We start from the raw sequence: 14,476 nt of genomic DNA, 5'->3' as shown, positions 1-14,476 counted from the left end.
TTACTTTTACAAAAAGCAACATTACTTTTTTTTATTTTTCCTCTCTCTCTCACTCATAAATGCTTTATCAAAATGGATTTGGTTCCTTCTGGGGTCTTCGTACCACTCCACGAACCCGCCCGGCCACCTCCCGACGGCGCCCTCGGACCGGGCGCCATCCGGCTCCTGCCTTCGCTGCGGACGGGGCCGGCGGAAGATCACTGCTCTTAAATTAAAACAAAACAAACAAACAAAACCCACAAAAAAAAAAAACACCAAAAAACCCAAACCGTGTTTCTTTGCAAAGCCGGTCGGGTGGCTGGCGGGTGCGCCGGGTTTTGGCGAGGGAGGCAGGCAGAGCCGGGCTCGGGGAGGCCCCGGGGTCCAGCGAGTCCTTCCGCCGCCGGGGAGAGGCGGCCGCCAGGTGGGCCAGGCCGGGCCGCGGGAGTGTGTGCGGGGGCTAAGGGGTGGAGGGGTGTTTCTTGTCCCACAAACCAGTCAGTTGGCATCTGATTTCAGATCCTGAGTCGACTCCCTGGTAAGTCAGGTGAGTGGAAGGTGAGGGGAAGGCGGCGGGGCGGGGCGGGCCAGGGACGCGGGGCGAGGAGAGGCGGCGGCTGTTAGGTGAAGCTCATGGAGACTGTGTGCTCGAGTGCTTTGCGGCGGAGGGAGGCGATGCTGGTTCCCTGCCACACGTCGCTGCTATCCGGGGAGCTGCAGAGCTGCGGCGAGCCCGTCACGTTGCTGGGGCCGGGCAGGGAGGCGGGCACCATGCCAGGGAAGGCGGGCTGGTAGAGGTGCGACTGCAGCCCGGCGCCATTGGAGCCCGCCAGGCTGTTGGAGAGGCCCATGGAGTTGGGCGGCGGCCCGGCCGCCAGGCTGCACTGGGAGAGGGACTGCGCCATGGCCTGCTGCCTGCCTAGCGCCGACGGCAGCGGCAGCTGCGACACGCCCGGCATGGTGGCGGCGGCCCAGCGCGTGTCGTTGGCATGGAAGGAGCAGAGGCTGTCGCCCATGGCGGCGGCGGCCGCCGAGGGGAACTGCGGCAGCCCCGGCGTCGGCAGCAGTGTGCCCGGGGCGCGGAAAACGTTGGTCGTCTTCTTGCGTTTCTTCCACTTGGCCCGCCGGTTCTGGAACCAGACCTGCGGGCGGCGGGCAGTGACACACACCGTTAGCGACACCCGCGCCGCGGCCGGACCCGGCGGGACGGCGGTAGGGGGCGCCGCGGGAGCGGGTCCCCCGGCAGGGCTCGGCCGGGGCCCGCGGCTGCCCGGCCCTCCCAGCGAGCGGGGTCGCCAGGGCTCGCTGGCACCGCCGGAGCGGAGGGCTCGGTGTTGTCGATGTCACCGATTTCCGCGCCTGTCGGTGCGACCGAGGCGAACCTTTTGTTGAAAATATTCTGATAAAGAAATTAAAATCCAATTATATATAAGAGTTTGGTTTGATTAAGAAGTAGAAAATTGTGAAGCATAGGTATGGGAATGTTAAGTTTGAAATGTAGTCATAGGAACTTAGGAACTTTAGGAAATGTACTATGTGTGACTATAAGAATACAAGTATTGTCTAAAATCAGTTAACCACAGAAACTTTGACAAAGATTTGTTGGTTTGTAGTGTTTTGTTTTAGGAAACTAAGGAAACCGTCATGGACACCAGTTTGCTGCTTGGAAACCCCCTTACCCCTCCCATCTCGATCTGAGTATCGAGGATTCTAATCAGTAGAGTTAAGAGAGATTAACCAATGATTGTTTTAACATAAGAATATTAATAAAATGGTGTGACTGAAGGACCAATCATTATAAAGGTTAAATTTAAGAATAGACATAGTATGCATTTTTATGTAAACTAATATAGATGATGGTGAGAATCGTACTGCGCAGAATCACCTGAGAGGTCAAGAAGCGGACAAGCGAGGAAGACTATGGAAGACCACCAGAGGGCTTCTGAAGACCACCAGAGACCTTTACTGCGCTTGCGTAAAGGACATTTACATATGTTAATAGTTTCCCGGAAAACTAATGATTATGTATAATGTTTCTCGGAAATCTAGTGAATATGTATAACAGGTGTGTATTTAACTGTATTGTTGGATAAGACAGGTGCACACGATAGGTGGAGCGATCCCCCGTGTGCCCAGCGCTGCAGTAAAGGAGTGCCTGCTTCTTAACTTCTCATTGCTGTTAAGGAGTTTTATTCCGGATTTCGGCAACACTTTTATGAAGGTGCGGTTTGGTTAAACGGGATTTACTCCCTCCCCAACCCTCCGCCCGCTCCTCTCGGTACCTGTCACGGCCGCCTTTATCTCCTGTCGCCCCCCCAAGACCCCTCCCCGGCCATTGTCTCTTCCATGCCCGCTCTTCACACTCATGGCCCTGCTGTAGCCCCACGCATGTCCCCGTGGCGGGTTAATGAAGTCGCTGAAACTTTTTATAATGAAAGAGATCGATGTGTCTCTCCCGGGATTGAGCTGTCTGTAGCCTCCCTCACTCAGGAGGAGGCTCCTGGAGAGGAGCCTGGCCTCCCCCTGAAAAAAACAATAACACAAAGCAAAAATAAATGACCGGCCCACGGCTCTTGCCCCTGCGTGGAAGCACTCCCGATCTGGCATCGGAGCAGGGCGCCGGCGGGGCGGGAAGCCTTTCCCCGGGCGAGCCCCCACGCCCGGCGCCGCTCAGGTCCCGGGGCTGCTCCGCGGGCAGGAAACCCTCCGGCCAAACCTCCCGCATTTGTTTTTTTTTTTAAAAAAAACAGAGGTGGTTTAGGTAAGCGGGTGCTCACGATGCCGGCAGGGATAATTTCGTGGGTCTCGCTGCACCGTTACCGAAAGCACCGGGATGTTTGTTATGGGAGGAAAAAACGGGTCCACTTGAAATCCAGGTTAGCGCAATGCTCGGACCTGCTGGAGTTTGTCGTTTAATGCTACGTACCTAAACTGAGAAATACGGGCGCCTGTTAGCGGGAATGAACAGCCGTTAAGAAATTAAATGGTATATGGACAATCGAAAAATCGCGTTCAATTATGTTTTAGGGTTAATAGTTAAATTGTGGCTACAAAATCTTTTTATGTTTCATGGTTTACTGGTGTAAAGAATCTCCATCAGGTCTGATCGCCTCAGTTCATAGCTATGCTGCATATGCTTTTAAAATGTGAATGTTTCCAGTTGAAAACTAGTGCATGACAGATTAAAACACGGGGAAAACCTGGAGGAGATTTTGAAAATGCACACATGACAACTCTAGACATATATTAACCGTGAGCATTTGGCAACTTTGGATTCCTTTTAAAATGCAACTAGCCCCTGAAAATTATTAATACAACAGTGAGAATCTAATAGAGGTTGGAATCTAAAAATCTACCTTGATGATATCTGCTGTTACAGTAATATAGACATACTGTAAATGTATTTTAAAATATATAGCCCATTTAATTCCCCATCTATAAATGGGTTAGAAAGAGAGAAGGGGAGAGAATATAACTTTTTTTTTTTAGGAGCCAAAGCTTTATGAAGATCTTATTGGAATCCAGTGGATGATTAATGTGAAGGTTTGGTAGGAAATCTGGAGAGCTGTATTAAAGCTCAGATTTCAGATTCATTTCGATCAGCCAGCCGTGAACTCTGGGCCGAATTCATTACACTTTAATAGTGCTGGGAGAGGAAGAAAACGCAATTTCTCATTCCATTAGAAAACTAGAAAATACTCTCAGCTTGTCCCCTATTAAGATGTGGCAGGTGACGGGACCATTGTGGGGGACACAGTCAATGGAATTACAGGACATTATTTTTGTTCGTATGAAATACTGAAAGGCAAGCCTGACTGTGCAGAAGTTATTTCACTGATTTGGTTTTTATGTAAATAAAATATTGAAAGTTAATTAATCCGTGCTAGAGACTAATGATTATGCTTATTATATTGTATTTGATTGCATAATTTGCATGATTCTCGCATTGCTGTTTAATAAGCCATTCCAGGTTATAAATAATTCTGGAATTGGTTTCTAATAATGGCATGCTATAAAAAGAATGGTTTTATTATACCAGCCTGAAAAGCGGAGCAATATCAGAGAGCAATTGGACTCCCGTTTAAGCACCAGCTGCTTTAATAATTATTTAAATGTATCATATACATCAAATATAGATCTAAAAGGAGGAAAGAGGTAATTTATTCTGGCATCTAAAGCCCTTAAAAACATATACAGCCGCCATAAATTAACTATTTAGATCATTCCTTAATCAGTGTGGAGCCCATATACTGCAAGGAATGTGTAGGCAATCTGTTAATTATAAAGAAAACTATAAAGTACTTGTATAAGAACATAAACCAATTAATATTTAATTTAAATTTGGTCAAGGAGCACTGATACAGCGGATTGTGAAGTAAATACATTTTACATAAATTACATTATTACATGATTGTTATAATTTTGAAGTGTTAATTAAGAAGGTTATGTTGATCTGATTACTTTTTAAACTACAGAACATTATTGTAAAAAATATTTAAATTGCCACTCTATTAAACTGTTTTTATCAGCAGTCTCGAGCTATTATGATTGGTTTAAGATTATGCTGAGACCATTAAAACACTTTGTCTTTCTTCCTACGAATTTCTTTAATGTGCTGTTAGAAAATAACTATTTCTATTTTATATTTTATATTTTACTTCATTTACCACACTCCTAATATTGAAATTGGTATCATTAATCTTTGGGAAACCCAATAAAGTTTAATAGACCTCGTTTTCTTTTTTCATAGAGTCAGTTGTCCAATTATATTTTATTTGTGAGTCTAATTTCATTCTTAATTTAAACTAATTATGGTCCTGTGTAGGCTGAGTCAAATTGGTTTACTTTTTAAAGGCAGACGTGCATTTTTTGTCGCATTCGAGAACGGAGTCAGTTTCTGTTCATAAAAACGTTCATTTAGGGATTTCTTTTGATGTGTATTTATCTGAGGAGCCTAGGCTTGCCGAGAGGAATTTTGAACACCTGCTCCGGTGAAGTGCGGCGGCATTCCCGGTGCACTGTGCTGAGCAGGGAAAGCACATCCCACAAGTGATTCCATTGTACACGCTTTCATTCCTCTGAAGAGGCTCGCCCAGAAAGTCGCTAAAATAACCCTCTACCCACAAAAGCCGCATCTGAGTAGCCTAGCGGTTAGATCCATCTCCCCCTTTTCCAAATTTAGTTTACATTTATTTGACTAAATGGTTTCTTATGTGCCTGTGTACAAATATATATATGTGTGTGTATATATGTACACACTTTTGAGAACAAAGTACACCCTAGATGTTGAAATTACTCGTTAGCTTTGCCGTCCCCATGCATTATAAAAGCCAGTACGGGGAAACTCCGATTCCAAATACAAGTGCTTTTTATCGAAGTGCCTTTTCACAAACCTGTGTGTCTTCCTCCGCCCCCCACTCTGACCCTCCCTGCGGGGGAGCCAGGGAGACAGCCCGTCACGGCGGTTGCGGCCATGCCACCGGCAGCACCTTGGACAGCGCCCCCGCGCCCCCACCCCTTCCCCCCGCGGGGCGCCTGGGCAGAGCCGCGGCCTCGCCGCCGCCGGAACTCCGCACCGGGCAATTCCCCGCGGTTTTGGTTTGTCTCTTAGCGCCTAGCTATTGCGAGGGCTGAGACTCGCCCGTCTCGGGCTGTGCTTCCCCGGCTTCTTTCCTGCCCCGGGTTGGGCTGTGGAGCGGGAGAAACTCCGCCCGCGTTCCACTCGGGACCACCGCGTTGCAGGTGGGTAGGGGGCAAGAGGACACCCCGGGGCGCACCGCCCCCGGCCCCTCCACCCTCCAGCGGGGACAGCTTAAGTCTCGCGCGCGGAAAGGGGCGGGCGAAGGGGAAGCGATTTAAAGTCTTCCTGCGCAAACCGTTGCGTTCAGGGGTAGGTTTCCTCTCCCGCCGTCGGGCTGAGGTTTGGGGGCACCCACACCCCCCACCCCCGTTGTGCCTGGCCTCGTCGTCGTCGGTGCGCCCGGGGAAGGGGCCGGCGGGCGCGGTGGGGACGAGCTCTGCGCGGGGGCGGCTGCTCATACCTGCACCCGGGACTCGGTGAGGCCGATGCGCAAGGCCAGCTCTTCCCGCATGAATATGTCTGGGTAGTGGGTCTTGGCGAAGCTCCTCTCCAGCTCGTTGAGCTGCGCCGGCGTGAAGCGGGTGCGGTGCCGCTTCTGCTTCTGCTGCCCCTGCTGCTGCCCAGCCTGGCTGGTGTTCTGGCCGCCCTGCTGGCCTTGCTGCTTGTCGGGGTCTTTGGCACTGACGGTTAAGGAGCTGGGGTTGGATCCCACCGTGGTGATGTCCTCCCCCGGCAGTAGGGTGGTCCCTTCCACCGTGTCCGAGTTGGGAGCCATGTCTCCTGAGTGTCCCCCCGGATCAGAGCCCCCTACGCCCAGCCGACACTTCACAGCCTCCGGGTGTCCCAGGAGCTCGGCCGCATCTTTCATCCCTGCAGAAGCAAAGGAGCTGCGGTCACTCCCCTGCAGCCGGGCATGTATCCATCAGAGCCTCTTTCCAGCGCACCGAGCCAGCGAGAGACATCCAGCCAGCGAGAGACATCCAGCCAGCGAGAGACATCCAGCCAGCGCGGCCGCACCCCGGCCGCCCGCCAGCCCCGCAGCACGGGCTCGGCTCCGCGGCGCGCAGAGCCCGCGACCCGGCGCAACTCGGGGCGGGGGAGAGAAAACTTTATACGGAGCAGCTCCTCTTCCTGCTTACATAACCAGCTCCCTGCCGGACCTCCTCTTTGCGAGACGGGGGGGGGCGCGGGGGCAAGTTTTGCCGGGTTCGGCTTGGGTTTTCCAGTGGGGCTGATAAAAGAAAGAGACGGAGAGAAAGAAATAACACTCGAGCCGCCCTGCTGCCGGGAGTTTTAACTCTCCGACAGATGTGCGGGGACTTCGGTCACCCTGGCCACCTTTCCCCTCTCCTTCCTCCGCTCCTCTGAACAAACGCATGAATAACCATAAATAGATAGATACAGATATTTTAAAACGAAAGAAAGGGGAGAGGAAAGCGAGCAGGCGAGCAGGAAAAGGCCACCCAGAACTTCTTCGTAAATACCATCGAGCTCATCTGTATAATAATAATAATAATAATAAATCATAGTACTAATGTGTAGGTATGTATATAAAAACAGGGGAGAGAGAAATTAAATTATCTACAATTCGCTGTAGATCTACATACTCCGTAGGTCGCCCTCTTTTTTTTTTTTTTAAGACGGTGTTAAATCCCATTAAACTTTAATACAGTACAATTACTTTTAAAGGAATTAGCCCATTTAGATCGCATTAAGGTAAAATAAGGAACAAATTGTCAATTTCCTGCCCCGGCTTCCTCCCCGCTCGCCACCGCCGTCGCCGGTGCAGCCGCCGCGGGGCGGGGGGGATGCTGGTGGAAACTCACCGAGACGGGCGTCCAGGAGGTCGGCATGAGACAGCATCGCGCACCGCTCCAGGGTGAAGGTTGTTCCCCCCCCCAAATTTTAGCGACCTTAACTTATTTAAAATAGATATAAGATATAGATATAGAGAGAGATCTCCTAAATGAAAGAAAATTCAGTGTGTGGTTAAAAAGGGGGTCTCTTGCATTATAATGTCCTTTAGAGAGACGGGGAGGTGCTTAACACTTCAGTGAACGCGTGAGCAGCTCGGCGCAGGGACCAATCAGGAGGGCCACCTGCAAATGTCAGCGCCCGGAGCGCCCCGCTCCGACCGCCGCCTCCCCGGCCGCCCGCCGCCCCGGCCCGCGTCGCCGCTCCCTTCCCCTGCTCCGCTTGCCTTCGCCGCCCTCCTTCCCCCTCTGCCCTGCGCCCTTTTCCAAATGCACATTTGACACCCTCCTCCCAGTCCGGGTCACCTCTGATTTATTGTTTTTTCTTCTTTTTTTTCTTTTTATGCCTCCTCGGAGCGCACCCTCGGACCCGACCAGGTCTGCCTCCCGGGGATGGCTTGCAAGCCCAGCGCCCACCGGGGGGGGATGTAAGTGGGTGAGCGCGGGCGGCTGCGCGGAGCGGGTACGGGGGGGGCGGCGGCGGCGGAGACCCCGGATCGGCTCTCGCCTGTCCGCCGCCGCCTGGCCCCGACGGCGGCGGGGAGGCGAGGAAAGAGAAACGAGAAACTTCTGCGAGTTCCCCGAGCGGCCCGGGCCGCACAGGCTCCCCTGGCCCTCCGGGGCTCCCCGCTACCTCCTTCCCGGCCCGGCTTGATACACAAGTAAACCGCAACTCGGGGAAAAGGGAACCAAACACAGCATGTCCCGGCCACCCAGGGAGCGTTTCCTCTCTGGCTGGGATTTAAAAGCCCGTAAGCCCTATTTTTTCGGGTAAAATTTCCAAGTTCGGCTCGCCTACAAACTCAATTTAAAGCAGTAAATAAAGTTAAATGCTTTTTATTTTCATCTCGAATATGTTAAACTACTTGAACAAAGTGCTTTGCACAAGTGAAGCGAACCATTTCTAATGTTGTGATTTTTTCAAAGCCAGCCAACAACAAAGTTTAGATTAGTAATATATTTCTAACCAGAGTAATTTTCAAGATCATTAGGCATTTATGTAATTAGTGCCAAATCTATAAGCTTTTATTACGATTATTAGAGTAAAATCAGTATACATTTGTACTAATTTACTACTGTTTAGACTTGGCTGTCAAGCCAAGAGGATCTTATTGTAAATGATAACTGAGGAAATTAAGTGCAAAATTCTGTACCATTTCTGATCTGCTCCTAAACAAACCGTTTAAATTGTATTTGTAGCAGAACATAATGCCCTTTAAAAGTGATTTGACTTGTATTTTTATTTGAAAAAAAAAAAAAGAAAAATACCCTCTACTCGGGCACAATGAAAACTGATATTTACTACTTCCAACATGATTAACATTGATTTTTAATTCAAAAGTGATGAAATTAAGATTATTCATTTAGTGCAAATAAAGCTTCCACCAAAAAGGGAGGCCACTGAAGTCTGTGTTAAATAATACAGCGCCAATAGCCTTTTTTTTTCCCCACCATCCAATTGACTTTTACACAAAACACTGTAAATGCTGCGTGTGAAGAGATGCAAGAGTGGTTTTGTTTGCAGCTCAGATGTGCAGGGGTTTCGGCAGCGACTGAACAAGGAGACAAAGGAACCGGCCGACCAGTCTCTAGGGAAGTTTTGCTGGTTTTTTTTTTTTCCTCCTCCCTGCTCAGATCTTTGGCTACATATTGATTCAATTCAACTTTCGAGACGTCGGGCTGTTGCAATGAACCTGGGTGCCCGGGAACGGCCGCTAAGAGCAGGGAGAGAGACCCAGAGCTAGGCCACAATTTAGCTGGAGAGACACAGAGAGCAAAAGAAAGAGATGGAGGTGGGGTGGGAGTTTCGGGTTGTTTTTTTTTCTTTTCCGGTTGGATGGGGAACGGCGAGGATGGCTCATTTGCTTTGCTTTTTTCCTTTGAAAATTATTATCTATGTGCAGCTCTAGGGCAGCAGGGGAAGCCCCGGTGGTGAAAATTCCCGAGAGGCACCCCCTGGACCGCTGCCGAGCGCCGGGACCCGCGGAGCGGAGCTTGGGGAGCCGGCGGCGGCGCGGTGCGCGGCCGGGCCGGGCGCCCGCCGGTGGGGAGGCAGGCAGTGGTCGGTGGGAGCCGCGGGGCGCGCAGCCTTTCGCGGCTGTGGCGGGTCTGGCCCTACCTGGGCGCGGGCGCCGCAGCTCCGCGCCGGAGTTACGGGAGTGGTCTGGGGTCGGCCGAGGGCTTTTGGGGTTCAGTTTTAGCTGTAGCCACTGGGCTATGCGGGCGCTGCAGGTGCCTGCGGCCGGCTTCTGCCGAGCGTGCTGCGGACAGTCACGGGGCGTGCATGTGTATCTATTCCATGGTTTTGCATGTTTCAGGTCGATAAATAAATGTGTAATAGTCAATATGCAGACACATCAGAGTAAATAACAATGGGATGAAATCAATCTCTGTTAGTAACTGCTGAATAACAATGTTGCGGTGTGATTGATAGTGCGCTTCATTTTATGACTTTTCTAATGCCGTTGATTTTTATAGCAGTATAAACAAACTAAAATGTTTCTTCCAAGACACCAGAGCACAGTCGCCTTAAGGGAAGGGGGGAAATCAGAGAAGGAAGTCTGCGGGAGAGTAAAGAGCGAGCAGGGCTGACATTTCAGCGTGTCAGAAAGAAAATGACAATGGGGTCTATACCCTAATCACATTCCGCTTCTGCACACCCTTGTTTTGTCAAGTATCTGAATTCATCCGGGCAGTGTTGGAGATGTATTTACAAGGATTTTATTCCCCGTCATCTTTCCATTTTCCCGGTGTAGACAGAAAACTGCCGGTCAAGTCCATTCCCTGTTATAATTTACGGTATTCCCCACATGATCATAGGAACTGAAGATCCTAACAAGGAAAGGCTTTAGCACAATGGCCCAAAATCTTCAGAGTGACAAGGGTATCTTCAGAAATCACTTCAGAGCAAAGTAAAAGGATTTTCTATGACGGATCCAGTGATTTTTTCCTCAGTAAATAGGTTTTAGATTCTTACACACACGTAGAACAAAGGGATCTACCAGAAAATACATTGGTTGCCCCTAATAAAATTTATTTAAACAGCTTACTTCTCATAAAAAATAGAGATTGAATTTCGTACAGGAGCGCCTGCCAAGGGGCTAGGCACTGGAAGATCATCTCCCCCCACTTTCCCTTTCCGGCGAGCCCGATCCTGGGATCCTAGCTGGGGTCGGCTCTCCCCTCCCCTCCACTCCCCACCTCCTGCCCACGCTGGCCGATCTACCTGAGTAAGGTCCCCGGGATCGGGGCGTGTCGCGTTTGGAAGCAATATAAACCTAATTCTCCAGTGCTGTGACCCTGGGAAAAAAGGGTAGAGAACTTTCCAACCTCTCAGCTAAACTCAAGCCTTGATTGAATGAGGCTGTAATATAAACAAATTCTGCTCTAATTTAGGAACAGAACCTTCTTTTATCAGAATAATTATATTTGGAGCGAGAAACACGATAAAATAAGATTAAACTGCTAAAGTCAGCAGGGTGGCTTGGCGTAAATGGCTGATAAGGTTTGTAATTTGATATTTATGTATTTATTGAACATCCATCCAGTTAAGGGGGCCTGCTGTATGCAGAGCACCGTAATTGCTTTTTGCACTTCGCACACGCTCCCAGCGTTTATCAAATGTAACTTTTGTTTGCCTAGCTAGTTCGCGCTGCTTTTTTTAAATTATTATTATTTCCAGGTAGTAGTCCTGAAATATCGGATATTAATATTCACGTTCCCGCTCCTCAGTGCTGTATTGTAATATTGTTTGCTTCAATGAAAAGCGCCTCCCTCAATAATTAACAACCTCACATTCCATCAGGCAAGAAAATATGGAAAAGAATCAATTTTAATTCATTGTAAATTACAGCTATGCTTCTGAGCACTATTTGCTTAAAAAAAATAAATCAAGTGACTTCGGCTACTGTTTACTTTTCCACATCGGCATAGCCTAAACACAAATGACAAATCAAACTATATCCTTTCGTTAGGTGTAATTTGGAGTTAAGAAATAGAAAAACATAAACACGTGTTTTTATTTTAATCAACCCACTCGAAAAATATGACTCCTTTAGAAATGAAGGACAAGGCTGCTAGCCGCTACAGATCCCAATTTATTCATTCTAGTCAAAGCTAAATATGATGATCATCGCTGCTTTACGGCATTAGGATGCATGCAGTATTTTGTAGCTGTAATAAATATACTTCTTTGAAAGCAACTTTATGAAGTTTAAACTCATCCGAGGCAAGAACGGTCGTAGCTGATCAGAAACGCAGCCGTCAGATGTTCCGAAAATAGCCTTTCTGAGCGCGGCAGGAAAGCTCGAGTATCTTGTCATCTATTCTCAAATACGTTTAAGAACATCGTTTTCCTATTTGCTTATTTATCTAAGTATCTGTATCTCACTCTGGCTAAGTCAAAGGCAACATCTCCGATTGTCTCCTCGCTGGCAGACTGCGGGGAAGCTCTCGACAGCGAAGCAGTTGCTTTAGATTGAGAGGATGGCTTCTATCAATTAATTTTCGTCAGAACTATGACAACAAGTCTTTTATGGGGAAAAAACTATTTTAATATAAGGTATGCCTGACACCCCCCCCGCTCTCCCCCGTCCAAATGCAAACTTTTTATACGCAAAAGTCACCTCCCCCTCTCCCTCCAGCTTTGTGTGTATGTATGTATAGTCTTTTGGCATAATATTAAGTTCATAAACTTAAAAATGCGGGGCCCAAGTATAACGCACTGTATTGTAACTTATGCAGTCAGACAGGAATTATTGGGGTTACCCCGAAAGCGAAGTTAACGCCAGTATAAAGCATTTTTCAGATACATTTCTGTATAGGGAAAGAGCACAGTTCCAGGAAGACTGTTCCTACTGAGATTTGAGAAATTTATTTAACACATACCCATATTTTAAAATGCGAAATCTCCACATCCGGCTGGATAAATAAACCGCTAGGCGTGGCAATGAAAGAATATACATCGGAGACTGACGTGGAGTATTTAACTTTCTCCTTTTTAACACCGTAGTTTTAATCTCTTCAATTACATAGGTGGTATATAGTAATAAGGAACATACATATTTTGTTTGTATGTGTTAAGTTCACTGCTTTTCTGATTTCTATTTACTCAAGATAAATATATCAGTTATTCAGTTAGGTGACAAGTCTAGTAATTGGAATAAAAAGAAAACATCTCATCCTTATCTCTTCCTATAACTAGATATAGTGCTAATAAGACTGCATCAATCTTACCTGGCAAATAAATAGACAAAAAAAAAATTCGCCTCCAACAAGTTAATGTGGTGTATCTGAGTGGAAAGTAGATATTTTCACGCATTCTGGAGGTAAGGAGTGACTTAATAAAATCACAAGAAAAACATAATTCTGTAAGCAATTTCAGAGCTCAACCATCTCTCATTCGCGCCGCTACTTAGCATTCTCCAGTCGTCCTAACCTTTTCTGTTAAAAACCAGTTAGTTCCAGAAATATGACTGTCACTCAGTCTAGGACCTTTAGATCCACTTTCCTTTATTATTGGGGGGGGGGCAATTCTAGAGGTAATATGGCTTATTTTACAAGGACGATTTTTGTTGACTTTTTTTTTTCCCCTCTCCCCTTTCCCTCTTGCCCGAGCGCGGCTAATTCGAGGCGTCTATATTCACTCAATTAGAGAAATCTAAAGAGAAAATCGATTCTTCCATCTGCAGAAATGCCAGCTTAACAAATTAGATTCTTGTTTCGTGCAGATGATTTGGTGACAGTCGGGGAATTAGAAGTAATAAGTTGTTGTGTTTGAGACCACCTCCCTGGCCCCGAGAGGGGAGCGCTGCACCCGCCTCAGCACCTCCTCCTCCGACCGGGCAGGCTAAAAGCCACCGCATCTCCCTCTGTAATTAGTGCTGCTGCCCTCCATGTGGGCTCGATTAAACCGTGATTTAGCCGAAAGAAATATAATTATGGCTGCAAATAAAATAATCAGCATTGAAGAGCGATTTCCTTAATGAGATAGAGCGGTTGCACGTCACGGAGTAAAGGGACCTCATTAAGAGGTGATAATGAGGCTTGGGTGAATATTGGGAGTTGCACAAAATATCTAAACTGGTGAGAAAACACAGTACTGGGCTCCTACGGCTGGGCAGGCTGCAGAACTGGGCGTGGCCCCAGACCGGAGCCCCCGGTACTGTGTGTAGAGGACAACGGCGTAGCGCCCTGTGCCAGGCTGAGATACTCTCGGCCGGCATCAGCCCTACCTCCGGCTCCCTACCGTCACACCCAGCCCGCCCCGCAAGCACACTCACCGGAGGACGGACACCTACGTGCCCACGAACGCCCGGCTGCGCTCTCCTCGCCCGCGGGCACCACCTGGAGATAGGTATTTTGATCATGGCTAATTTTTTTAAAGCTATTAGTGTGGCCATTTGTAACAAGGAACAGAAACACTTAACTCCCTCCTCCTGTGTACCTGCCTGGTACACCCGGTGCTCTCCACAGCCTTCCCGCGTAGCCTGCAGAAAGCCTCTACTATTGCTATTCCTTTGACTGTGCTGTGTACCCCCGGCAGTCCCCAGAGCTCCTCGAGGAGTTGCCTGTGGTGGGTGGGGCTGTGTGAGGCCATGGGCAGCACCCGGCCTCAGGCCTGTCCCGGCTTGGCTCTGCCAGCAAGGTGAAAAGTTGTGAGAATAGAAGTTGACCCTCTAGGTGACAAACTAGAAACCAACAGCTGAGTCGAGGAACACAGATTAGAAACAAAATGGCTAATTAAGAAAATCAATTGCAGAACACCCACAGAGGAGTACCAGTATGGCTGCTCTGTCTGTTGCCCGCCATGGGTGTGAGGCTGCCAAGATGGCTAACTGCCGCGCATGCTCTAGGCCCTGCTAGGTGGGAAGTGGTGGCAGCCTGGGACAGGGATGGTGAAGAAAGGGGCTAGTGGCTGGTCTCGGTGGGGGTTTAGAGGTAC

The 14,476-nt window shown here is 48.5% G+C and overlaps 1 protein-coding gene across 1 annotated transcript; it reads right to left on the bottom strand.

Moving 5' to 3' along the window:
- Positions 1 to 599: 599 nt before the first annotated feature.
- OTP (orthopedia homeobox) lies at positions 600 to 7,423 on the bottom strand. Its single transcript, XM_052775416.1, has 3 exons — positions 7,387 to 7,423; positions 6,021 to 6,430; positions 600 to 1,121 (listed from the first exon to the last, which is right to left on the bottom strand). Exons 1-3 carry the CDS (start codon positions 7,421 to 7,423, stop codon positions 600 to 602), a joined length of 969 nt encoding a protein of 322 aa, XP_052631376.1.
- Between the last annotated feature and the right edge of the window lie 7,053 nt (positions 7,424 to 14,476).

The sequence above is a fragment of the Harpia harpyja genome, chromosome W (assembly GCF_026419915.1).
Source record: "Harpia harpyja isolate bHarHar1 chromosome W, bHarHar1 primary haplotype, whole genome shotgun sequence".
Classification (NCBI taxonomy): domain Eukaryota; kingdom Metazoa; phylum Chordata; class Aves; order Accipitriformes; family Accipitridae; genus Harpia; species Harpia harpyja.
This window is presented reverse-complemented; position numbering and strand designations above follow the sequence as displayed.

Bases quoted from the DNA above. Each gene is read 5' to 3' on its own strand.
- OTP (XM_052775416.1), bottom strand. From the start codon at position 7,423: ATGCTGTCTCATGCCGACCTCCTGGACGCCCGTCTCG. The intron at 6,431-7,386 runs GTGAGTTTCCAC...TTGCTTCTGCAG, and splicing joins CCTCCTGGACGCCCGTCTCG to GGATGAAAGATGCGGCCGAG. The intron at 1,122-6,020 runs GTATGAGCAGCC...CGCCGCCCGCAG, and splicing joins TCACCGAGTCCCGGGTGCAG to GTCTGGTTCCAGAACCGGCG.